Below are 26,934 nucleotides of genomic sequence, written 5' to 3' on the forward strand. Positions count from 1 at the left end.
ATGGTTTAACTTTGTACTGTCACATCTGCAATGCAGTTATGGATGGAAGTATTTTGAGACATGCATCTGTCAGCTATTACTCATGTGAAGAATGACCTGTTTGTCCATTTTTATTTGCAAAATACCTCAAGTTTAGCCTGGTTGGATCTGTGAGGATCCATTTTTAAGTCTTTTATTGTCTGATTTCCCTGTGCTTAGCTCTATCTAATGCCCAGTTCAACAGTCTCTGTTGAAGAAAACTTTTCAAAGGCATGATACTCCCACTAGCATTTCTTACTATAGAAACTATTCTTTTCTCCTCAAACGTGCAGTTTTAATTTTTCTTCTGCAAATAACATTCTGCAACAATACTCAAAAGTTCACCTTTGGTGTTATCCCTTTAAAACACCCTTTTTCACATTTTGTTTGCTCCTTTATAGTAAGAAACTGCAAATAGGGCCTCTCCCGGCTTCCTCCTTGCCAATCTTCCATCAATCAGATACATTCAGATTTGTGAAATGTAAGACTAACATGATAACAAATTCTTCTACTCAAGCTGTGGATTTCTGTAGCTCCTCTCGAGTTACCATGGGCTTGGCTGTTTCTCTGATTAATGCTCTCCTCTACCTTCTAAGCCTCATTATGAATGACTTTATGCAGGCCTACCAAACAAAATTCCTATAAAATACACTGAAATCTGACGTTACAGCATGAAGGACAACTTTAAAAGATATGAATATATTTGCAAGGGAGAGGATTTTGTTTATGGATGAGCACAGGGTTGCATTAGGTGAGATGATGTGCTAAGATGTGACAGAGGTGTAATGAGGTTAAATATGTGTGTGGTCCAGCCCGTCCCATACGAGCCTTGTCACGGGCGTCCGGACTCACAGCCTGCACGGCCTCATCTCCCCCCAGGATGCGGAAGCCGAAGCCTGTTTTCTCTCTCAGCAGGTGGACCTCCACCTCCTCATATTCAGGACCTAAAACCAACACAGAGACAATTACTATTTAGATGTTGCCATGTGGAAAACCAGATTTAGGAGGACATATGTGCTTTGGGGCCCTATCAATAACAAAAAACAACAGATGGGTAGCTAGGTACACATCAGTTTAAAAGGGAAATAGTAGTTTTGAAAATAGAGACCTGTATACTGTGATGTAACAGCTCCTACAATAAACCAAAATCAAATACAAAGACAACCTCCTGGAGCTTAATTATACAGAATAAGCAATCAGGAGCAAAAGACAGAAAATGTGATCAAAAGCAGATAAGGGTTGTAACGTAGAGGGTGGAAGCAGAAGGTAAAACTAAGATGTCTACAAGTCTGTGTGTAATCAAAAGGGTCAATGTTAATCCATTCAGTTTAGCAAGAATTTACTTTCCAAGTCTTTGTTAAGCCTACGTTGCTTCAGGACTTGTAGGCTAATTATGTCTGGTTTCAAATATCTTTTTCTGTGCTAGATTAAGACAAGGACACTCTAGGACGCCCATTGTTGTAGGATTTAAGCATGTATTTAAAAGCTGATATGTCTGTTAAATCTGTAGTAAGTAACAAAGAAAGAGTCACTTGGGTTTTTTTCTGGACTTACGTCTGCTCTCATAGATTGCCCTTGACTTCTCATACAGGTCATAAGGGTCGGGTTTGTTCAGGTCAAAGCCTTCTGTGGAGTCGGGTACAGATGTGCGATGCTGTGGCTGGTTTGGGAAGGGCGTGCCAGGCGGCAGGACCGGACCGGAAAGATTCGTCTGAGGGCTGCCCTGAGGGTCCCACTGGTTAAACAGCAAGAAAAACACCAACAAGATTTTTGTCATTTCACTGGGCATAATTCAGTCATGGAGTGTGATGATATTCTATTTATGGTTGGTTTTAATTAGTATCATGTAATCAGCAATAGTCCATCAATTCCATCTCTCACAGTTTCTGTTGAGAGATGGATAGTATTTTAGCACCAGGAGGTGGATCCTTGAATAGGTCTCATGAATGAAAACTTGGCATTTAGTCACTGATCAGCTGAAGAATAATACATTCAAGGGTTCTCTGTTGGGTATTTGTTTCCTTAATTAATCAGTTACAGATTTAGTTCAATTGCTGTAGTTACTTTCTTTAAATCTAATGATCATTTTTTCCTTTACTTTCATTATTTTCTTGGTTGCACTCTATATCATTCTTAATGAAAACAAGGACTGACTTTAAAACCTTGAAACTTTAAAATATCTTCCGACAGCTTGAAAGGTATTAATCAAAACACTTTAAAAGATCACCAGACACTTTGGTGACATGGAAGGAAAATATTATGGATGCTTTACAATTCTATTCTTATCTAAAATACAGGTTGCAATTGCTTATTCATGATTGTCCTCAAAATAAATCTAACTGCAGCAGACAGTTCAAAAAAATTTACCGGTAATAGATTTTTACGTTTATAATTTGTAAATCAGCAGCTACACAAAGAACAAGCTAATGACAAGGAAATTAAAACAGCTACAAGGCTAACCTTATTCACAAACAGCAGGGAATATAAGAGGAAATTTGTAAACTAAATAGCAAACTAATTCCCATGACCTCTGACATGCTAATTATGTGAGCTAAATTTATTCAAATGCTGTGCTTCAGTGATTCTATAATTCAGAGATTTAAAAATAGTTATCTGGATGATAGTAGATGTCAGAAAATAATAAATAAGAACATATTTGTGTTTTAGACTCAATTGATATGTATTTGAATCTTTTATTAAGCACTGATAACACTAATATGACAAGGCCAACTAAACAAAGTCAATAATAAGCAGCACAGTGCAGAACTTTGTGTTGATATTACTAAAGCATTTTTACACCTAAGATTAAACATCTCAATTCAAAAGAATTCAATCCATGGACTGGACATGTATACAGCAGAACTCAAAGTGTTGATGCTGAATTAATCATAAATAAGTCCAACTTGTGCGTCGTCTCAATACTCAAACTACACCCTACCCCCAATCCCCACTACGAAGTGTGTACTTGGTCAAACTGCAGATAAGGGCTCGAGTGCACAGGCTTAAGTGTGTAAACACTGGCGAATTTGGACAGTGATTTGTAAGTGAGGGGTTGAAAATGATGGGACCCCTCCTTTTCTTGATAATCTTGTTAAAAACACATATTGCTTCAGCTCTGGAGCTCGTTTTTATTCTTACTTTATTTATGAATAAATAAAAGTATAATTATAAAAAGAAATTTAACTGTGTACAAGACATATTAAGTGAAGAGAGGGTACAAATATACATATTAAAATATACAAGAACGTATGTGAGCTATCGCTATAGTTATGCTGCGGTAGGCTTAGACAGTTGGAGGACATAGGGACCCCTTTTTCATCATTCTGTTTTTTTTAAATAATTTTTTTTAGTTTCTATGGCACTAGTGGCTCGTTTTATGGACAGTAGGCTGACAGAAAAGGGGGTATGAGACGGGTAGAGACATGTGGGAAAGGACCACAGGTCGGATTCGAACCTGGGTTACCCGTGTCCAGGACTAAGGCCTTCATACATGGGTCATGTGAGCAAACCACTGCACCACCAAAGCACCAAAGCAAGCTTCATTATATCTCTATTCTCCCATTCTGCAGAATTTGTTAGTTTGGTCTGTAACATTATGCTCTCCTTGAACCACAGTAGGCCTACGCAGATGGCCGCTCACACTGAGTCTGGTTCTTCTTGAGGTTCCTTCCTCTAAAAGGGAGTTTTTCCTCTCCACTGTCACTACAAGCATGATTGGTGTGAGGGATTGCCTTCATGTCAATGAGTCGATGCAATCAACTGGTTTCCCTTAGATAGAAAACTTTGAATCAGTTTGACTGTATGATCTCTTTAAATTGTGTAAAGTACCTTGAGATGACGTGTTGTGAATTGGCGACATATGAATAAACTGAATTTTATTGAATTGAATGTTGGGGGGGGGGGGGGGGGGGGGTACGTGTAACTGGGTCTAATGGCTTGAGGAGAGAAAATGGAAATAAACATGGTTTTGTATGTTCTGATAGAGGAGCAGTAACTCTAAAAATTACTCAAAAAAAACCCTCAAATTTGTTGCAAAAACAGTTGTTTCCTGTGTCACTTTTCAAAATTCACATGCATCTACTTCAAATATGAATTTCCTCTTTAGAATTCAGAAGATATATTTAGTATTCTAAAGTTTCTTTTTACCTTTAATAAACAAAAGGGCCATGTAATAAATGTAAAGTTGTTACTATGAAAGAGAGTAGTGTTCTTAAATTTGATATTTTTTGCATATGAGATCCTCATTCATAATAATTGAATAGAATAGGTTTTAGCAACTGATACATCTAACATTATACTTATTCAGGTTGGTTAAATGTTCTAAAAATGACCATTAACACCTAATAAATCATAAAGATTAACCTTTTAGTCTATCAATCCTTATGAAAACTGACTCTTAGTTCCAAATTATCACCTGGCTGCTCAATAAAACAGAAGCATGTGAATAATTATGGAGAAATATAATTTTACCTAACAATAATGATCTTTTTATGAAAGTTAGATAATTTGAAGGGAAATTATGTTTATCGAAAAGATATTGGAAGGCACAGGCGCTGGATCATCACCATATGTCCGTCGTTCTGCTTTAAATGTCAAATGCAGCAGCGAATTGTAGGTAGTACACTTCACCAAGGTCAGCTTAATATTTAGGGCTGCTCCCAAGGATCTAGTCTCCAAATTCAGTTGGGCCAGGGAGCAACTGCAGCCAGAATGCACTCATATGCAGATTACTATCCCTTATACAAAAGCATACTCCTGATATTATGATCAATATTTTCAATATACCTGTTTAGAAGCCTTCCATGGAGAGATGTGACCTGTGGGGAAATAAGAAAAAGCAAAAAATAAACAAACATGACTTGTTACAAAACAAACAAACAGAGAATATATGTATAAAGATGAGATAAAAGGTAAAATCATCTTTGCTTTTAAAGTGACAAAAATATCTTGCGCTGATTTCAAGTTTGTGTCACTTCCAAACAGTTCCAGCTCTTGCACTTTTTTTCAACATTTTTACATCATTAGCTGTAGGCCAAAGCACAAACTCCCAACCCATAACCACACACTTTTCTCTGCAAGTGGCTTTTTATCTGCATGAAAGAAGCAGGAAGAGCTATATCACCCATGAACACTGGTCCCCTGTGACTCTGCATCCATTTGAGCTCCTAAGACCCAAATACATACATTTAGATGTGCAACGGTGGCTTTGATAAACAAATAAGCTGCTGAAACATATAAAAATTCTCATAAATCTATATAGACTCGCACATTTCTGTCGCTGACATGGGTGACTGTATGAAATTCTTGACTGTATGAAATTCTTGTTCCTTTAAAATCATTCAAATTCACTTGAGATATAGTTTATCCACTACATGACAACATGACATGGTCAGTTTGTCTTCTTTGTTTTGCTAATTACTTTAAAGTGCTTTTTAATCTAGATATGAAATGAACCTTTCACACTCTGGTGAGATTATATAAAGCAAATTGATCAAAGTTCCTGATTGCTTTGCTTTATTTCATTTCCTTTTTCCAGTGGACATATTTTTTTCGAAAGCTGCAGCTGCAACAATGTTTGAGCTGTATGTGAAAAGACTGCAAAGCATTTCAGAATGCTTAATAGAATGCTTTATTGAGAGGAGAACCAGAGCAGAATGAATTGGCCAGACTTTATTAATAAATACCTCCGGTGATCATTTTAAGACTACATGCTATAAAAATTATGAGTCGCTGTAACTGAACCATTTTTTGAAACAAGAAAGTTTGACAATTTTATTTAACCTTTAAATGCTCATTCTTTAATTTAATTGTTTTTGTCATTTTTAGACTTTTTGATAACTATCATACTTTTTTATATAACATTTTATCATATTCACCTTGTATAATTTTAAATGTGCATCATAAATATAGTATCTACTCTGTTATATTAAGATTTAAGGAAGAAGTTCTAACAAGGTTTCCTACAAAACTGCTGCCTCACCCGCTAAATAATCCCTAAACAGTCAAAAAAAAAAAGAAAAGAGAAGAGAAGCTGCTCACTAAAGCTTAGACACTATCCATTTATATTGCATACTTTGACAATTTAGTGTTGGTGTAGCATTTTTACAATCATTTAGAAAAATAGGAAAACTAATGATGCAAAAATAATAATATTTTACAGTCTCCTAATGAGTCTACGTTAAAGGTTCCTTCTTTTATTAGTTTAAAATATACTTTAATCAAAGTTGAACTTCATTTGATTCTCTAAAACACATTTGACCTTTGCTGCATTTGTGAAAACACAAATAAGTATGTTTTAGAGCAAAAAAACTAAGAGTTCTGTGTTTTACAAAATTGCTTATAATATCTTGTCTCCTCTCTTCTTTGTGAACCACATTTTATTCAGTACAACGCATTGTCTTGTCTCATGATGTGTCCTAAATCTAAATTATGGATATAAAAACACGGAATGGTAAAAAAGTAACAAAACTTCTCCTACAGAAAGAGAAACTCCTTATGATTTTGAGAAGCTTTTGCAATGATGACAGCTACAGCTAACATCTGAACAATAATGGAAAGAGAAAGATGCATGTCAACAATGTGAAAAGAATGTCTAATTTTAAAAACATTTGTTATAAGTAAAATGAGGTTAAAATATAAATCTGCTAAGAAATTAAAAACATTAACCAGTTAAAGGGTTAAAGAATTATAATTTCACTATCACTCTTTGCTTTCCGTTGTTGTTGTTCCGTTGTCAAATTAATATTGATTTAACAGGCATTGTGTCAAACTATGCAAAAGATTTACTGTAGAATCATCTGATGACCAGAAACTGAATCTTATAGCAATGTCAGCTCTCAGTTACTGGTTATTGAGACATTTCTACTATTTATTTAGGCTGTGAAAAGCAAAAGACTTTCAAAATTTATCAGGAGATCTAAACATATTTAAGCAGAGATGCTCTATTTGATCATATTTAGCTTTGAATACATCAAGGGACATGTTGGATTTTGAAATGTTGTCATTCTTTCTGGAACTCTCAGAATTAAGGTAATGGACTTTATACTCTTGGAAATACAAAGAGAGATTGATGTTTTAATAATGCTTACTGTGTTGACTGCTGACATAAAGTGCTTAAGCCAGTTTAAAATAAAAACACAGTTGGTTTGGAATACCTTGTTGATTTTTTTCTTAACTGAGATTTAAAGCTACAGTGTTTAATTTTCAGCGACATCTAACGTCCAGACTGCAGACCGCAGCAACATGAACATCTCCCCCCCACCGCTTCTCCCCCCCAACAGTACGGCGAGCGTTACGGGACAAAATGTCTTCCACGACGTCTGCATCACCTACCTTCTCAAGTGATGAGGTTTGTTTACATAGATAATTTTACAGATAGTATTTCATTAGTCTGTGTGTTCAGTACCATCTCAGTTCATCTCTCTCAACTTGCCATAGTTACTTTCGAGCCTAATGGGCGATCTCGCAATCGCTAGTTTGTTGGCTCTGCGCTGCCGTATCGCAAAGATGTCTGCCTCGATGGTTGCGAGACCCGCTCCTATGTAATTATAAATAACGAATTCTAAGGCAACGCAAATATTAAGGTTAAGAGGCTGAGCTCGTAGATGATGATAAATAACATAGTTATGTATAATATATTACATTTCTGACTGTATATCCCTGAAATTATTATATTATTATTATTATTATTATTATTATTATTATTATTATTATTATTATTATTATTATTATTATTATTATTATTATTATTATTATTAACTAATCTGCTTTGTTTTCATGAACATTGGTTTGTTATCATTTTGTAATAACAGAAATGCAGCAGTAAACAGTGCCATCAATGACTGCAAGAGTACAGGCAATATAGGAATTAAAAACAAAACATAGGTTTATGGGAAGTGAAACACAACCGATTCATTTATGGTAACTGAAAAGGAGAATATATGCATATTTTCTGCATATTCCTCTATGAGGGAAATAATTTAGAAACCACACAACCTCTATCTTTGCTGTGTTTATCACATGGAAGGAGAAAGGCAGAAAAACAAAAACAAAAGCACTCCCTTTTCCAACTGTAAACAGCAACAGGGGTTTAAAGAGCGCTATCCGTGGTACTGAAATGATTCAGTGGCAGCAACAGAGGGAGAGGGCCTTCAGGGAGGCTTTAAGGAGATCTAATAACTGATTCCCAGGAAACTTTCGTTAACGATTCAACGAACAAAGTGAGTATTGGCTACATGTTAATTGTCTGTTCATATTAAAGGGACGGTTGTCCTCACAGTTGCATGTCATTTTAATTTAAATGCAAATACAATTCATTGGAGTATGTGCAGGGTGTGTGGTGCGCTCGCACGAATGCTGATGAATTACAAATGAATGACTTCTGGAGAGCATCGTGTGGCCTTCCTCACAAGTCAGCGGTCAAGCAGTCTGGCAGGCTGGACCTTACAGACTAGCCTGCTGAGTTCTGGATGGACTTCAGGTTTGCCTCGATAGGCTCCAGTAGCTCAGCACCCTCTCCTTCTACACAGCCTCCATGCGCATTCTGATTGGTGCAGCAAAGTGTTTCAAATATGTGGTTGGCTCTGATATAAACTGGGATGTCAGGGGATGGAGCTGTGAACAAGACCAGAGTGCAGCAGAATGCTGGCAGACGGCCCACGCTACAGCGAAGCAGTCAAACAGAAACACACAGTCGCACATGGAGTATAGTAACCCAAAGTCTCTATTTGAAAAAAAGGTTAAAAACCTGAAGTGACATGATGCCAATGATTTGCTGAGAGAGTCCATAATATAAGTGAATAGTAATGCAGGTTTTTGCTTTTACTTTAGGCTGATAACCACCAGAGAGGCTGCAGCTTTGAGCTGTTTAAATCCAAATTGTGAGCTTAAGGAAAGAGACCCTATCATTGTGTAAAAACATTGAGTTTGTCACACTGAGTCAAGGATCTACCTGATTATCTTTCTCAAAGGAAATCCCTCCATAGGTTACAGATTTGTTAAGTCTATACACTTTAAATTAAAATATTTTCTATCTAAAAACAAACGGCTTATGAAGGCATCCCTATCAGAACCTTTTTCCTGGCTGGGAATTTTTTTATGCATTGATGGCTGATTTCAGATAAAAAATGCATTTTCATTTCAGGAAGTTCCTGATTTCAATCATGCTTGAACACAGTTAATAAATGACGTTTTTTTAAAAGTAATGATATATGCCCTTCAAGATTTACACAAATAAAAAGATGACATGTATTCATGTTTGATTGTTATATTTGCCAAAAAAATAGTTTCTTCTGGGTTTCTTTTGAACCCTTGTTAACTTAGTAAAGTGTTTTCAAATTACTGGAAAGGACAATAATGATTAGAATTTCAAGCTTAGACTTAATGTACATAAATAAATACATAATAAATTATTAGTAACACATTTATAATGGCAAGCTTGTTTCCTAACCCGCATTACGGACTTTTTTTTAACCATAGCTCATTAACTCATACATCCAACATAACACAACATGAAATTAATTAATCTATTTAGCACATTACCAATAAATAAAATATGAAAAATAATTTAAGATTAAATACATGGTCTTGAAAACATACCAATAACTACAAAAACAAAATTTAGGAAGTCACAAAATGAAATTTGGCCCTAAAAAAAAAAAAAAAAGAAACTGAACAAATCTCAGGCTTCTTAGGTTTACATTGAAAGGAATGGTTCAGGCTTTCTGTAAATTTTCATGAACCCTAAAAAGATCTGGAAAAAGGTTACTTTTAGCATCTATTATTGCATCAAACATTTAAGAAAATTTTAAATGTTTAAAATAGACCAAATAAAACAGTTTACTATGTGTTAAAAAGAAATGCAGATCCTTAAATACTATAATTCATACTACTATTATGCATACCTACATAAAAAGACTGGAAGCATAACAATTTGCTTGCATTATTTCAAGATTTAACAGTGATATGTTTTTTCCCCAATAAATCTTGTTGTTAGAGAATGCATTCCTTGACCAACCACCAGAGGGCAGATATTTGCTCTGCCTGTTAGAAGATGCTCAAGCAGCATGACATCTCTGCTGCTCATGTGTACATGTCCACATGCAGCTGCACACACCACTGCAGTTTCTGCTCATCCAGAAAAATGGATCATTTGTGCTCATCATATCATTTTAATTAGCTCTAGTACAGTCAGTGTACAGAGTATAAATGAACATTTGGTTAATATAAAGTTTGCTCAGCTGTGTACAAGTTTGATGTGATCTGGAGGCTCTAACTATGACGTAAAAATCAGTAAAACCAGCTCTTACATCAGGAAGTCTTTATTAGTATTGCTGATTGCTTAGGTCTTTGATGGCTTCTCAAAGTCTCAATAATAATTCCAGTCACTCATAAATTAATTAAACCTGAAATGCATGTTAGGCTGATTACTTTCATCCCTAATTAAATAGAATCCATGAAAATTGTGATACAAACAAAAGCCTCTTACTTTTCTTCTTTATTATTCTGATAACATCTCAGAAACAATGCAAATGAACTTCTCTACTGGTTGTTACGTCTGGAGAAACTACAATCTTAATGACAGAGTCAGCAAGAAAACCAGCATCTAAATAAAAAAAAATGTAAATCTATTTAAGCTTTTATTCTAGAGTTTCTGCAGTGCTCAACACAAGAATCAATACGCATTTTGAACTCTTTGTGTGTGCTGTTGTTTTAAAAACATTTGGGGCCCATGTTCAGGGAAAATAGCATGTTGTGGGGACAGGCTGCTCCTTGTGGGGCCCAATGCCTGGACCCCACATTGGGAATTGCTGTTTTTGAGTCAGCGGTCACATTTAGGATTAAGATGTGAATTGAGTTTAGGCGTTGGCTAGGGTTAGGTATGAACCCGTAATGGTTAGCTGTAGAAGTTAATAGAAGTCAATGGAAAGGCCCTGCAAAGATAGTGAGACAAGTGTGTATGTGTGTGTGTGTGTGTTTGTCAGAAAGCTGGGGGCTGAACAATATAAGCAGCCCAAGAAAATTATCAAGTCAAATTCTGACCTCAGACCAAAGCACCATTTATAGAATCAGTAGAAGTACATTTGTCAAACAAATACAGCGTATATACTGAGAAATTTAACTTTCTTAGCAGCTGGACAACGGTTGTCCGACAACCTAATAGAAAATCTTGAAGAAAAAAAAAAACATTAAACATCCCCGCAGTGAAGCTCTTTTCACTTACATTGGAAATCTAAAAAAATGTTTTAAATGGTGCAGAGTATCTTAAAGGTCATTCTGTGCCAGTGCAGCTTATTACTCCGTGTTTTAGTCTGTTTTTTAACTGTTCCCAATGAAGCATCTCATCATAATGGACTTGAATGCAGAAGTGAAAGGATAATTTTGCTTAAGTCCAGTCAGCCAAACACTTTCAGAACACTCAGAACTCTTTCTGTGAGCTCTGCAGGTGATTAAGGTTTCTCAGTAAAACTACCGCATTAATGGATGCTACATGTTTTTCATGCTCAGATTCCACAGTTTTCCATCCTAATATTAGCAGAGGTCTCAGCTGAATTAATAAATATAAAGGTTCAGTTTATTTGATATGGGTGTTTTTATTGGGTTAATTATTAATATATAAAACCAGAGGAATGGAAAGAATGATGGAAGGGTGGAAGGAAAGAGAAAGAAAGGAAGGGTGGAAGGGAAGAAAGAACAGAAAGAACAGATGGATGGATGGATGGATGGATGGATGGATGGATGGATGGATGGATGGATGGATGGATGGATGGATGGATGGATGGATGGATGGATGGATGGATGGATGCTAAATAAAGAGAAATGGAACTGGAACTTCAATGAAATTTTGGAGACTTCCACATTTTTCCAGTCTATAGGAAACCACATCGGTTACTGTGAGGATGCTCAGAATCCTGTGGGACAAAAACTGCTTTCCTGACACAATCATAGTGAAGAAGACCAACAACAGCTCTGCAGGTTGTTTTACTCACAACATTTTTTCTCTTCTGCACAAACAGAATACTTATTTTACACTGGCTTACATTTCTTAAATAATACACCATTATATGTGTAAAACATAAAGTAGATTTTTTTTCAGGAAGCCGAGCATTTTTCTTTTTACAGTAATCTGAAATATTTAACATCCACAAACAAAACATCATCTACAGACTTTAGAGAGTCCAAATAAATAGCTTCAGAGACTTGAGCGTGTTAAAAAATAAACGGTTGTCAAAATGATACTAATCAAACTGTATTTTCCACTGCAAGCTCTTACTGTTGCCTCTGCTTGACTCCTCTCTCAGAAAGCAGCAGCTGTGGTTCAAGACATTCAATAGAAAAACTATGCATGAGCATCACAAGCCTGCATACATTTAGTGGTAGGATGCTTCAGCCCTGGACTCTTTCCTGATTTTGCTAATGTTTTCTTGGCATATGAAATCTCCAAAAAAAACACCCTATTGTGATTTGTCATTATATGTGGTGCTTTTCTCTCTACTACCATCTTCTCTCCTGAGAAACACAAAGGAAAGACTAGCAAAAAGCAAATACAGGGTCAACAAAAATCTAGCCTCTTATATTTTACCAATTTAGCCAACCAAATCTATTGTAATTTTAATACAGCTTATAAACTACTAACAACTGCTACTTCTAAATTTCTTATTGGATATTTGGATCTGTTATGATTTTAGTTGCATAATTATGTGTGATATATAAGTTTTTTTTTTCTGCAGAAAAAGTATATATACAAAAACATGTACCTAGCATGTTTAGAATGAGATTCCAAAAGCCTGCGGTTATTTTTCTTGAATAATAGCAATAAGATTGACTTTTGTTCCAAGTTAAGTGCCTTGGGAAATTGTTTTTCACATTATATTACAACCAAACATGTATTTCAATAAAATTTCAGGCGACTGACCAGCAAAAAAGTTTTGCGTATTTTTGATGTTGAAGAAAAATTGATTTAAATATTTTCCAAATAAATATCCCTGCAGGAAGTTTAACCACCAACCTAATCACAAGTATTTTTACTACCTCTAACATGTTTCTTATAGTATTGCCCTGCATTCAACTTCAGCCATCCTCCAATCAAAAGCTACAGATAACCAACCACACCATATGTTGCTGTCAGTATCAAATTTTTACTAATACCTTACAAAGTCTGTTGCAGTAGATCATAGGTTGAACAATTCAATTTTGCATTCAAGGTTTGAAATCAACGAAAAAGCAGAACAACATATTGAGCTAAATACAACACGTTCAACTACATTCCTGAATGTGTTCCTAATACCCTGCAGCCCTGCAACAGCATTTATTTAGGTAATATTAGAGTTACAGGGGCTCAAAATAAATGCATTTCTTCAATATTCTTAACTATGCACTATTTTGTCGTAGCCATCATATAAAATTCTAATAGAAAACATGTATGTCTATGCTTGTAATGTAACAAACTAGAGAACATTTTATATGGTACGAATATGTTTGTGAGGCATCGGAGCCAATTTTAAGGCCAGGTAAGGAAAGGATGTTTTTGATCATGCACTCGTTAGTAGAACCAGGGTATGGAAAAAAGATGGACCTTTTAATTATTCACCATTATAACATTAAAAATAAGGAAAAAAATCATCAAATGAATGTTATCTTCAAACCTGTTCCTGCTCTCTGTATGAGAAGTGTGGCTTCTGCTCCCACTGGACACTCTTTAAGCATCTCCACCACACGTCCATGTCCTGCTGCAGCCACCGGCTGCTGGTTCACCTCCAGAATCAGGTCTCCTTCAATCAGTCCTGATGCTCCTTGTGAACCTGGTTCCAACACCTGCACCACAGCAACAACACAGAAACAGCAACACCATCACTTCTTGGAAATGCTTCACTAAAACAATCAGAAAACAAGATACATAATTTACATTAGTCCTGATTCTCAGAGCTCTGCTCTGCTTGTTTCACATCTTTTCCTGCTTCATCACACCTGGTTCAAACATACGACACCTTAAAGTGAATCCCAATGATAAGCTGTTGAGATATTAGAGTTGGAGCAGGAAAACATCTAAAATATGCAGGGCAGAGGGAAAAGCCTAAATTATAAATTAATTTCCCCTAATCTTCATAGAGGTAAATTACATGCATATTTGAACAGAACAGCAATTTTACAAGATGCAGCAGAGACGCTGGGAGAGGGACCAGTTTCTTCTGAAAAGGTGCAAACTGAACACATTCCTCTTTACTAAGCAAATTAAATGTTTGAAATATTATATTAAAAACAAATGCGGGATTTCACAGGTAAACATACCCTTACAAGGGATTGTAAAAAGTCGTAATTTCTATATGATAAAGAAAAACACTTTTTTACATTTAAAGTGTCAAGTATGAATACATTAGAGAGGTTTCTCTATATTAAAAGCCCTGGAATGCCTGATAAAATTAACTCTTTATCTAAAACATGGTCACATTGATGTAGAAACTGTCCACCATACGCAGAATCAACCTTCGTCTTTAATCATCCCAGAGTGACATTAAAGGAATAGTACACCCAAAACATGATTAGCCTTCATTTTCTACTCACCCCCATGCTGAACAACACTCTGGAGTACTTTTTTGATATCTCAAATGCATCTGGAGATCTGGGAGGCTTCTTGCTGTCTGCTGACATTCAAATAATGGATGTCTATGGCGCCCTAGGCAGAAAGGTCCATAAAAGTCCACAAAAAACGTGTAAATATTCCTCCATACTGCTCGTCCAATGTATTCCAAGTGTCCTGAGTGGGTAGCGTCCATAATTTACTCGAAACAAAGTCATTTAGAATGTTTTTAGAGCATAAACAGTAGTGTATAGGATTTCCTAAACGCGTGCGCATGCAAGTTCACGAGTCAACAGAAACCGCGGCAGACCAAACCAGATGAAAGTGCGCATTCAGCTCGGCAAAGAACTCATGCTCTTCCTCAACACTGAGGTCCTCAGACATTTTTCTTTCATTGTTTCTTTCTTTGCAGAGGTAAACAGCACATTTCTTCTTCTACGCTTGCATTATCGGCAGAGCAGACGCTGAATGCGCACTTTCATCTGGTTTGGTCTGCCGCGGTTTCCGTAGACTCGTGAACGCGATCTTAGGAAATCCTATACACTACTGTTTATGCTCTAAAAACATTCTAAATTACTTTGTTTCGAGTAAATTATGGACGCTACCAACTCAGGACACTTGGAATACATTGGACGAGCAGTATGGAGGAATATTGACACGTTTTTGTGGACTTTTATGGACCTTTCTGCCTCGGGCGCCATAGACCTCCATTATTTGAATGTCAACAGACAGCAAGAAGCCTCCCAGGTCTCCAGATGCATTTGAGATATCAAAAAAGTACTCCAGAGTGTTGTTCAGCATGGGGGTGAGTAGAAAATGAAGGCTAATCATGTTTTGGGTGTATTATTCCTTTAAGCTATATATGGCTGCAAATTGCTTTTATTATTTGGTAGAAGAAATCCTACTACAACCCTACAAATTGTACAAAAAAGTGTCTTTCTACATTTGAGAGTACTTTGTGGTAAATAGGTGCTATTTTTTTGTACTAGTGATCATTCATACCTAAAAAGAAAATTTACAATAAAAGTCAGCAAAACAATACTAAACTCATTTCCCATTGCTTGTCTTTTTTTGCAGCAAAGAATCAAAGTATCATGGTTGGAATTGTGTCTCCTTCTCCTTTTTAATGCTTCCCCCTTAAGATAGTCATAATATCTCAGTTATAAATCTATTCAGATTGCTCTCTTGAAAAATTCAATTAGAAAATGTTATTTCGATCTGGTTTATGTATATTAAGAAGTTAGTATAGTATGGTTTAAATCACAGCTTAGTTGTGTTTAAATTGCTTGTGAAAAACTCTCAATTAGTTTTTTTTCTCAATTAAATGAAAGCAAAACTTACAATATTTCAATAACTACTAGTTAAAATGTCCAGGAAGAAAAGGAGATGGTACGCATCACCTGTTTAACGCGCTGACCAGTAGGACTATCGGCGATTGTGAATCCAAAACCCTCTGCACCTTTCACCATCGTGACAGTCAGCAGCTCTGCTCCTTGTCCTGTTGCCCCAGCAACACCTGCCGTCCCAGAGGAGGCCATGGACACGTTATCATCACGTGGTGTGTGTGCTGATGCCGAGCCGGGCGTGGTGGGTGGCAGCGACGAGCCATCCAGATGGGTGTCCCCAGGGTGAGAGGCTCCGGCCTGCGCCAGAGCCTGAGGAGGAAGCTGGGAGCTCAGCGACAGATACTCTAGGTAGGGGTCATAGCTGCTGCGCCCGTTCACCACCAGCGGGCGGTGCTCCAGCCCGATGGGTGTGAGCGAAGCGCTTGCTGCGGCGTTTGGGTCCTCAGGATCAAAGGGCAGCGGATATCCTCGACAGAGCACGAGAGTAACACTCTGACCAATCGGTACGGACTGAAAGAGCTTCACAACATCAGCGTGAGTAGTGCCGAGCACACAGATGTCATTAATGTAGACAATGACATCCCCTGAAGAAGAAAAAAGGAGATGAGGACAGCTTTAGTCACACTGGAGACTGTTTTGTGTCTCACAAACCACATGCTCTGGTGTCAGTGCTTCAGTGTGACACAGTGTGCTCTGAAAAATACAAGTTGTCACAGTCTGTTGCCATTAAGTCTCAGTAGGAACAGAATGCGGTGTAGCGAAACACAGAGGAAACACACTGTCCCTCGAAAGTACCACAGGGGAACATCGAATCAGCTGCCTAATACTGATGGTGATCTACTGCAGGTGAGATGTGGGAGTGACAGACACTCAGTGAATCTGCCTGAACATAACAACCACTGAAAGCTTCTGAACAAAGGAACTCTTAATGGACAAACATCTCCAGACACTCAAAACCTATTCACTATCTAGGCATCAGTACGAATAACTACATTCAAGTTTTTTTTTTCTTTTTAACCAGAACTATTTCTTTATGTTAACCAGTAAACATTGAATGCACTGGCATGAAAACAATTCAGTATGCTGTAGTTTAAATTTAGTTGTTTTAATATTAAAAGTTTTCCTTAATCTTTTAGAGATAGTATAAACCTTTCCTTAATGTTCTACTAATTTTAATGACATCCTAGAGAAAAGATTTCTTTACATAAAGTGGGGCTTAAAGTAATGATCCTGTTTTCGAATCCCTGTTGGGAGCTATCACTATGATGACTGAAGGAAGATATAGTTATATAAAACATTTTCCTTCTTACAAACAACAACAAAAATGCACAGGTGCATGGATTTATCATTTTTCTACAGAAGAAAAAACACAATCTGTTGGTTACTAGTACCAGCCATCGTTTTCTATAGGCAAGGCAGGCAATATGTAAGTGATCAGTGAAACAGAGATAAGACATATTCAAGCCATTAAATAAATATATATATATATATATATATATATATATATATATATATATATATATATATATATATATATATATATATATATATATATATATATATATATATATATATATATATATATATATATATATATATATATATATATATATATATATATATATATATATATTTATATGTATGTATAAAACAACATCAAATAAAAGAAGTATTAAAAATGTGCAACAATAGTAAGCATGTCTGTCAAGAAACAAAATAGCACACTTTCGAACAAAGCTTTTCCTTCCATTAAACATAAAAATCATCATAACAGTGGTTTACTGATGCAGAATAAGATCATGATTACCTGTCTAATAATGCATTGGTTTGCTTTTTCCTTCCAAAACTGTAAACAAGGCATTGACTCGTGCCTAAGGTGAGCTTTAGTATCTGGCCCTGAGATTCAAGAAGCTGGTTTATGAGTTGTAAACCTCACTGGATTGGACTTGTTTTTCTAACATGTTGCACCCTGGACTGTAGTGAAATCTGGAGAGCAACTCTCCTATGGATGTTTATTTCTTGTTTTTGAATCATGAAAACTGATATTAACTCTGGCAGGTAAGGCATGTTGTGCTTAAGATTGTCCTGGGTCCTTTTTATACAGTAAGCTAGGGAGTCTGGAAAAAGGTAATTGTTGTTCTGGAGTTCCAAAGCCTTAGAAATGTCTCTAATGCTTTCAGAGATGGGAAGTAACGAAGTACAAATTCTTCGTTACTGTACTCGAGTAGATTTTTCTGATATTTTTACTTCACTTTACTACTTATTTTTATGGCGACTTTTTACTTCTACTCCTTACATTTTTACACAAATATCTGTACTTTCTACTCCTTACATTTTAAAATATTGGCTCGTTATTTTAGTTTTGAATCATTTCAATGGAGTTACCGTTATTATTTTTCACGTCATCAATACCAAATTCAATCTAATTGGATGGGAATCTACGTTGTATTTGACGCACCACTACAAGATGAATGGACAGATTTGGCGGAATTCATTGGCGGCAAATCATTGCAGCTTGGTGGCGGTGGCATTAGCATAGTAGTATGGACGACGAGATGATTGAAAATGAACACAACAGAGATCTAGTCTTATTGGCAGACATCCATTTAAAATGTAGGCAACGGCATGAAAAAAGTGGTTTCTACTTTTACTTTTATACTTTAAGTAAATTTACAAGCCTGTACTTTGTTACTTTTACTTGAGTAAAGAAGTTTAATCAGTACTTCCACTTTTACCAGAGTATTTTTTAACACAAGTATCTGTACTTTTACTCAAGTACGGAAAGTGAGTACTTTTGCCATCTCTGAATGCTTTTCATAACCTGATTGTCAAGAACCTTGGGTCTCATCAATTCTAAATAAATTTAGATCAAGAAAACAATCCCTTTCAATGATTTCATTTGGTCAGACAGTGACAGTGAGTGCTGCGAGTGAAACTGATGCAAAAACTGTTGTTAATCATACATAATTTACACAGCCATGTTAGTTTGAGGAGCTTTTTCTGTTAGTAGATAAACTTTGATTCAAAAAATATTTTCTCTTTACTCAGGTTGTCTTTGTCTGTATTAAAAAAATGTTTAATGACCTAGTTGGTCAAGTGAAAAAAGAAAAAAGCATAGGAAATTTTTTTAAGCATGCATGCAGAAAGTTGTTGCTCCATAATTAAGCCAAAACTTCATATTTTTTTTTTTTACGATTTTCTTGCCATCAGAGCCTCATAATGTGATTAGCTTAGGAATATTTTAACTTTAAATTGACCATTCCACAGCAAGTACAGCTGCCTCAAATACTTGATGTTATGTTGCTGCAGATATGCAAGCACACACAAGTACCCACAAGTGTGTCCTCACACATACATGTACTTCATACATGTCAAATCCTCAACCATGCACAATCCCTGAGAGCAATGCCACGCAGCCAAATAGGGCAGCTAATCTCAGTCAGAGGATGATTGCGTGAGTCCCTGAATGTGAAAGTGTGCGCTAGTGTAGCTCTGGCAATGTCACAGAGTTGAGATGAACAAATTGGAGAGAAAGGGGAAAAAAACCCAGAACAGAGAGCAAGAAAAAGGCTGACAAGCCAGAGAAGAGGGATGAAGAGAAAACTAGAGGAAGACAAAAAGCAAACAGATAAAAACCGCTAAGGATATAGAGGGAGGGGGAAGTGTTAGACAACATGGTCAGATAAGGGAGGCTAATAAAGAAAGAGAAAGATAAGGAGATTCAGGACAAAAAAACAAAAAGAGTGGAAAGTAGATGCTGAGGGGTCGATCCAGAAATGTGGTCAGAATGAGCCGTTCAGACACCACAGTGCCAGGCATGAGGCCAACTGCAAACAGTATGTGCCTACAGCTTTCTATATAAATCTGCACTGAGGTTAAGCTTCCACCGGTTATTGTTTCTGTAAATTCATCCTAAATCACAAATAATAAGGAGCTTATGTTTGAACCAACTGAACACTCTGTAGGTATCTGCATCCATAAAAAGCCAACAGTCAACAAATATAGGATTTCATTCTTTGCTCAGGGGAGAATCTAAACAAGTCATGCTGGTTGATGTTGGGTCTGTACCTAAATAATCCTCATGAGAAGCTGCAGTGGTGCTTATTTTGAGTCTGAAACTTGTGGTTTTAAAACTTAAAGAAATGATTCTCCACAAGTAGGAAATTTAGCATCAATAGTGTTAACTCTTTGTGAATTGTTTTGATTTTCACCTGTTATGGCACATAAGATAAAGATCCAAAGGCTTGAGATCCAACAAATAAAATCCCTCTGTGTCAGTTTTTATTATCAGAACAGTGAAGAAAAAAAAAATAGCAGAGAAATAGTAAGCAATGATAAGAAAAAAGTAATAATGGTAAAATTAGTAATAAGTCATATTTGGGACACAGAAAAGCAAAGGCTTAAAAAAGGGGAAGCCTGACTAAAAAGGACAATTTTGGCCCAAGTCCAGTCTTCCAGAACTTCTCAATTATATATGTTAATTAATTATGTCATAATTCAACATAGTATTTAAGGGAAGAGGAGTACGGTTACGGCTGGTAACAGACGCATGCCAAAATTGTCATATTTGTATTAGAGCAAAATGTCAAAAAGCTTGCATCATTTTTTCTCACCACACAATTAAGCAGTACTTTGTGTTGGTCTGTCAGTTATGATTATGTTAGTGGTTGTAAGGTGATTTATAGGGGAAAAAGTTAATTGTTTTCAGAAAGCACCACACACATATATATATATATATATATATATATATATATATATATATATATATATATATATATATATATATATATATATATATATATATATATATATATATATATATATATATATATATATATATGGATATAAAGTAAGTCTCTAAGTATTTGAACTTAGGACATTGGTTTATTATCGAGAAATATTAAACTGTTGGTGATCTGGATGGCAAAAGCATATTTGTATTGTTTAAGGAATCTTATAACCTCTGCCAGCTAAAACTAAAGCAGCATGGAAAAATGTTCTGACACAACCAGGAAGCCAAACTGGCACATCCCCAAAAAGACATAATTACAGCAGGAGAAGCTATTTACTATTTATTTCACAACACAACCTTCTTCTAAACCAGTTTTGTATTACATATCTAGTTTCTATAACCACCTGTGTCCATTTTCCCGTCCTGAGCGGCTGGACCATCCGGTATAACACTCTTCACTTGCAGGAACTCATCGGGCTCATCGCCTCCGATAATGGTGAAGCCAAATCCCATGTTGCTCTTCTGCAAGGCCGTGGACAGGAAGTTTCCTTTCAGCTGGGTTGGGTCCCTTGTAAACAACGGCTTTTCTAAATTTATAAGAGAGCCTTTTTGTTAGATTTCACATCCTTATTTTCAAAAAACCGAAAACTTTTGTTCTGTCACATTAATTTATCCTTTGCATAAACATTAAAAACAAACTGGTTTTTCCAAATCATTTGCCATATTTTTGGCTAAAATCTAGGGTATGGATTACAGTAGGTATTTCTACTTAATGTGTTCAGAGTAAGGGCCGGATCTATCAAAGGTTTGCGTGTATTAAAACGTGAGCTATTTCACTGCGCACGCTAAAAAATGTACAAACTGATCTATCAACAGCGTGCTAAAAGCATTTGGTCTTTAAAACGTGCTAAATAGCGCCTCTGATCCATTTAGTACTTTTTCTGCAATGAATATGCAATATGGGGCGTTTACACGCTAAAGTGCGTCTTGTGGGAGGAGAACATGTAAATATATTAATTTAGCACTCGCAAAGTGATTTATCAAACTTGAACGCAATTTTGCTAACGGTATCTGACTCTATATTTAACACGTTTCAAAAGAAGGTGCAAATGGTCTGCATGCGTAATTGCGCACACATGGCAGCGGTTATTGTCGCAAGAAGGAGACATGGAAATAAAGCAAGGAGACGCAGAGAACGCATTTTTTCACTCCGTGTGAATATTTTTGCAATGAATGAGGAAACGATCATCAAAACATATAGTTTATCCAGCATTGCCATTTTGGAGCTGTTGGGGGAACTCCGAATGGATTTGGAGCCAGGCACAAGGAGGACCCACGCAATACCAGATATCACGAAACTCCTTGCAACATTGCACTTTTTTGCATCTGGGTCATTCCAGCGTACGGTTGCAGCGAGAGCTGGGATCTCCTAATCTCGTTTTTTCAGAAGTGCTGTCCGACGGGGTCGGGGTTCTCCCCCTGCGCCTGTGGAGCAACGTGCCAAATGCTGCGGGGATCTCATCCACAGTCACAGGCCAATACAAAACACCTGTTTTTTTTTTTTTTTTTTTTTACTGCAGCACATACCACCTTAGGGAATAAAGGTTGTCAATTTATAAATATATATATATATATATATATATATATATATATATATATATATATATATATATATATATATATATATATATATATATATATATATATATATATATATATTTACTTATTTATTTTTTTTGTTGGGGGTCACTGTAAGATTTAAATTTCTTAATGCACTAGTTTGTACAGACTCAAGGGCGTAGGTTTGATTTCAACTTTGGTAGGGACACTATTCTTCAGTTTCATTGGTCCTTTGCAAAAATATGCATGCTCTTTTTTATGCTTAATGTGAGCTTCAGGGCTCATTTTGTTTAAAGAGAACAGCAGCATTTCTTGCTACATTAATACAAATCTTATAAGCACTACATGCTGTTTATCAATGTTTAAAGCATCACTGGCTCTGATGAATGTGGAATTAGGACTTTTTCCACTTTGAAAAGGATTGCATTTAAATTTACCTGCTACTAAGACAGTGTCTGTTTAACCAAATATAGTCTATAATATGTGGATTTATCCTGTGTTTTCTTCTGAAGATATAGAATTGTGCAGAGGTAAAACCCACTCTTATTTTTTTTTAATCTAATATGCTCTCTCTGGATCATGCAAAATAATACATTCAGTATTTACATGTGCACTGGAACTAGAAGAGGAACTGACACTGAGCATTTAAAATATTAATATTAGAAGTTGTACATCTGGGCTGTAGTTACTCTGTGTAGCTAATTTCATTTATTTTATATATGGCTGAAACAATTAATGATATTAAAAAATTATTTAAATAATCGTGAACTAATTTAGTAATTGATTAATCGTAAACTTGAGTATAGGGCCACTAAAATGTGCCTTTAGCCGACAGAGCGACCCACTTAGAGCAGGAATTATACCAAGATTGTAAAAAATATGTAAGGTTTTGTCTGTCAATATTCTACAACCAGAACTCCTCCAAAGGAAACGTTTCTTTTTCACCTGGTTTCATTTCATAAAAGATCTTCTTTAAGGAGCCTTTGGCTATCTGATTAAAAGATAAAATAAAAGAAATCCTAACGTTGTTAACTTACATTTCTCAAGTTTCACAAATCAATAAAACTCTCTCCTGCTTCTTTACAGAACTCCAATCAGAAGCTTTCGCCTGTTTTAGCGTAGATAATATTTGGATTAGTTTCGTAGCCCAATATTAATTTATTTTAGCGTCTTTTTTTTCGCGCTCCAAGCACCCGCGCGCGCACATACAGACTAGAACACGCAATCAGAAAGAGAGAAGGCGGAACTTAAGGCAGAATAATCAGAGAGTTAAACCGCGCAGCACAGTTGATGCGCTGCTATGTGAAAGGGACAGGAAAGAGCAGGCAGCTTCAGCTACCAGGCAGAGAAGCTGCAAGAGGAAAAGAAGCGGCTGCTGTATAGTAAATTATAAACATGTTGTTCACATCCAATTATTGGTAGGGACAAATGGGTCCGTCCAAAATTTTGGTAGGGACATGTCCCTATGGTCCCTATGCAAACCTACGCCCATGTACAGACTACAAACTACTTTGCCGCAAACCACAAAACGCGCAAAACCATCATTTAAATAGGGCGTCTCCAACAGTTTTGCACCTTCCACCAGTTACGCAATCACTCTTGTTAAATCACCCGCAAACCATGGTTCAGCCCCTCGCGCAAAATTCCAGTTTGCGAGCGCAGATTACTGCACGCAAAATTGGATCTTGATAAATCCGGCCCTAAGTGTCGCTCAGATAAAGTAAAAAACATAGTGTCTGGTGCCTATGTCGTTATATCCACGCCTGAATTGACCCAGAGGCCTCTGGGAAAATATGTCCTCCTATTGCCTGAACTACCCACGATCTCCATCCAACCCTGTGCAGCACATTGTGACATCTGCCTCATCTAATGCATATGAAACTGCCCACTAACTTCAGGACAACAGTGGCAGGAAATACTGAAATCTAGCATTAACTCCTATTAAAACTAAGACAATATGACATTTTTAGATTTTTCAGTTTCGTTGTTATGTAAAAAGGACCTTCATTTGGTTAGAGTGTAGAATAGTACCTCTGTATATTGTGGGTAAAGGCAGAGCAGAGAGTCCTTGGCTCTGCATCTGTCTCTGCTGCTCCAGACGTCTCTTGGCTTCCAGGACTGGATTTTCAAACTGAGTCCTTCGATTGATGTGACTGAAAATACAGCACATCATTAAAATCAACAGAAAAAGGCCTTGTAGATACTCAGTGAGCCAAAAAAAGAAAAAAATTCTTGAACTCTAAAACCTTAATTAAAAAGGCAGGGATTCATTAAAAAAAATAACTTTTTTGTCCATTGAGATTTGATGTCGTTAGTTAAATTTATTTGAAATTCATCATTATTTTAAACCAAATAATAATTGAACTTTATTGATCTCACATTGGAGAAATGTACCTCTGCATTTAACCCATCCCCTTGGGCAGCAGAGGGCTGCCATCGTGGGGCGCCTGGGGAGCAGTGTGGGGTTAAGGGTCTTTGCTCAGAGACCCAGAGTGGCAGTCTGTGGCAGCGGGGCTCGAACTCAGAACGTCAGGATTTCAAGCTCTATGGCCCAACCACTAGTCCGCCACTCCCTATTTGTAGATAAAAAAATCTCCTAATCATATGCAACACAAAAGTTAATTTCCTGCCGCCGTTGCAATGTAGAACCAGTAAGTCTTCACTATAATATTAAATATGGTCTCATTGCATAATCTCTCTAAATTATTAAGAGTCCTGGATTCTCTCTTCTACCCCCTTCTGTTCAATCCATCTCACAGGTCTCAGGCTATCTATAGATTTCAATCTAAATTCTGAGATGTTAAGGTACGTGTCTTCTTCAGCTTATTCAGGACCGGGGTCGCGGGGGCAGCAGTCTCAGCAGACACTCCCAGACCTCCTTCTCCCCAGACATCTTCTCCAGCTCTGCTGATGGAAGCCTGAGGCGTTCCCGGTGGCGGCCGAGCGACACAGTCCCTCCAGTGTGTCCAAAATACATAAAACCTTCAAATGAACTTAATTCTCATGAGGACTTTATGAAAAATACCAGAAAGCTTTGTGTTTGTGCCATCAAACTATAAAATTAATCTCTGACAGTCAATTTGATTTCATAACTTTAATTATTTCATTACATCACAATGCACAATAAAATGGTTATGTGCAATAATTGTAATTTTTTGCTGAGCAGCAATGTAAATTTGAAATTGTTGATTGTATATAAGGTGATCCTTATTTTATTCTATTATTACTATATCTTATTTTACACTGTTTATATGGAAAGAGTGTAATATCCCCATGTGGGTTGTAACTTTACTAATTTTACTTATTTTATTCTGTCTTATACTATATTTCAAGGCCCTTCATGAATTACTGCCCTCTTAGATTCTTACCTTACTTACACAGAGGAGCATGGCTCCTTATGCCCTGAGATCCAATGATTAGCTGTTGCTAACTGTTCCTTTTGCCCGCACAGAACTAAGGAAGAAAGCCTTTAGCTACGCAGCTCTTTGTGCATCAAATTTTTTACAGAGAAACTGGAAATTGAGTTTTTATCTTTAAATGCTTTTAAGCTTAAAGTGAAAGAATTTGAAGCAGTCTCAATGATCTTTAATTGTTTTACTTGATATGTTTTTATTTTTTATGCACCTGTCATTTATTTTAATGTATCTATGATTAATGTATCTTATGTAACTTTGCTGCCTCTTGGCCAGGACTCCCTTGAAAGAGAGGTTTTTAATCTCAGTGGGATTTTTTCCTGGTTAAATAAAGGGTAAAGAAATAAAAATTAAAAAAATGGTGCTCTATACTTACAATCTTATTTTTCTCTTTTGTAAACAGTTGCAATGCAATAAAATTGTTTCCTCCAAGGGATTATAAAGTAATTCTGATTGTGATTTATAGTCTCATTAGATTTACCTAGTGAGTATAAGGACGTGCTTTAAATCTGAATATTTTATTTCTCTCACATGGTCAGCAAACACACACATACATGACACCAACATCATTACATAATCCCAGTTCCATTATAAAACACCAGAGTGATTCAGGGACACTTACTCGACGTAGTAGCTGCCGTAGATGGGGTCGTCTATCTTCTCCCAGCCATAGGGCAGCTCTGAAAGAAGAAAGACATAGTCAGAAAGCAGAAGAAGGAAGTTGGACCCTGATTTCAACAATTATTGGAGACAATATGGTTTTCAGGGCTTATATAGTCAAACTAAATGCTCCGAACGAGTCCTTCAGTAAATAGACAACCCTTAGATTTGCAGCAGAGGATTCTTAACAAGAGACACGACTCACAACAAAGAGTCAATAAAGAGAAAGAATGGAGGAAAACAGCACCCTGTCTTTCTTTCTTTCTACTTTTTATTGTGCACAAAACACCACCGAGGCCAAATACCCCCACATAACTACTTCCTGTTTCTTCCATACTTCAATTTGATTTTGCCTTTGATGGTTCCCATAGCTGCTTTGTTAATTGTTTTCTCCTCGCCTTGTTCTTCTTCGCAGTATCCTCGTCAAACTTGCTGTAAAAGACAAGAACCACTGAACCTCCTAAACTCTGCCTCATCCTACCCTGAGATTCTAGTGATACACAAAATATCTCGCAACAGCTTTTAAACCACTTGAATACTTTTTGTTTGTCAAAATAAATTTCGCTCCAT

The 26,934-nt window shown here is 36.4% G+C and overlaps 1 protein-coding gene across 15 annotated transcripts in view; it reads right to left on the minus strand.

Annotated features, from left to right (window-relative positions):
* The window catches only part of LOC119793075 (membrane-associated guanylate kinase, WW and PDZ domain-containing protein 2-like), a 136,862-nt gene that overhangs the window by 12,483 nt on the left and 97,445 nt on the right, over positions 1 to 26,934 (minus strand). For 8 of the 15 annotated variants that reach the window (XM_038300037.1, XM_038300039.1, XM_038300040.1 and 5 more), the window contains exons 7-14: positions 26,327 to 26,384; positions 24,323 to 24,444; positions 21,076 to 21,258; positions 15,991 to 16,523; positions 13,662 to 13,830; positions 4,804 to 4,835; positions 1,573 to 1,753; positions 847 to 962 (exon numbers count right to left, since the gene is read on the minus strand). In XM_038300037.1, coding sequence (XP_038155965.1) covers positions 847 to 962; positions 1,573 to 1,753; positions 4,804 to 4,835; positions 13,662 to 13,830; positions 15,991 to 16,523; positions 21,076 to 21,258; positions 24,323 to 24,444; positions 26,327 to 26,384 — 1,394 coding nt within the window. The remainder of the gene's footprint in view (positions 1 to 846; positions 963 to 1,572; positions 1,754 to 4,803; positions 4,836 to 13,661; positions 13,831 to 15,990; positions 16,524 to 21,075; positions 21,259 to 24,322; positions 24,445 to 26,326; positions 26,385 to 26,934) is intronic. The other 7 variants (XM_038300038.1, XM_038300048.1, XM_038300049.1 and 4 more) reach the window with 3 other exon arrangements.

The sequence above is a fragment of the Cyprinodon tularosa genome, unplaced genomic scaffold, assembly GCF_016077235.1.
Source record: "Cyprinodon tularosa strain WSP-4 unplaced genomic scaffold, ASM1607723v1 ctg44, whole genome shotgun sequence".
Lineage (NCBI taxonomy): Eukaryota > Metazoa > Chordata > Actinopteri > Cyprinodontiformes > Cyprinodontidae > Cyprinodon > Cyprinodon tularosa.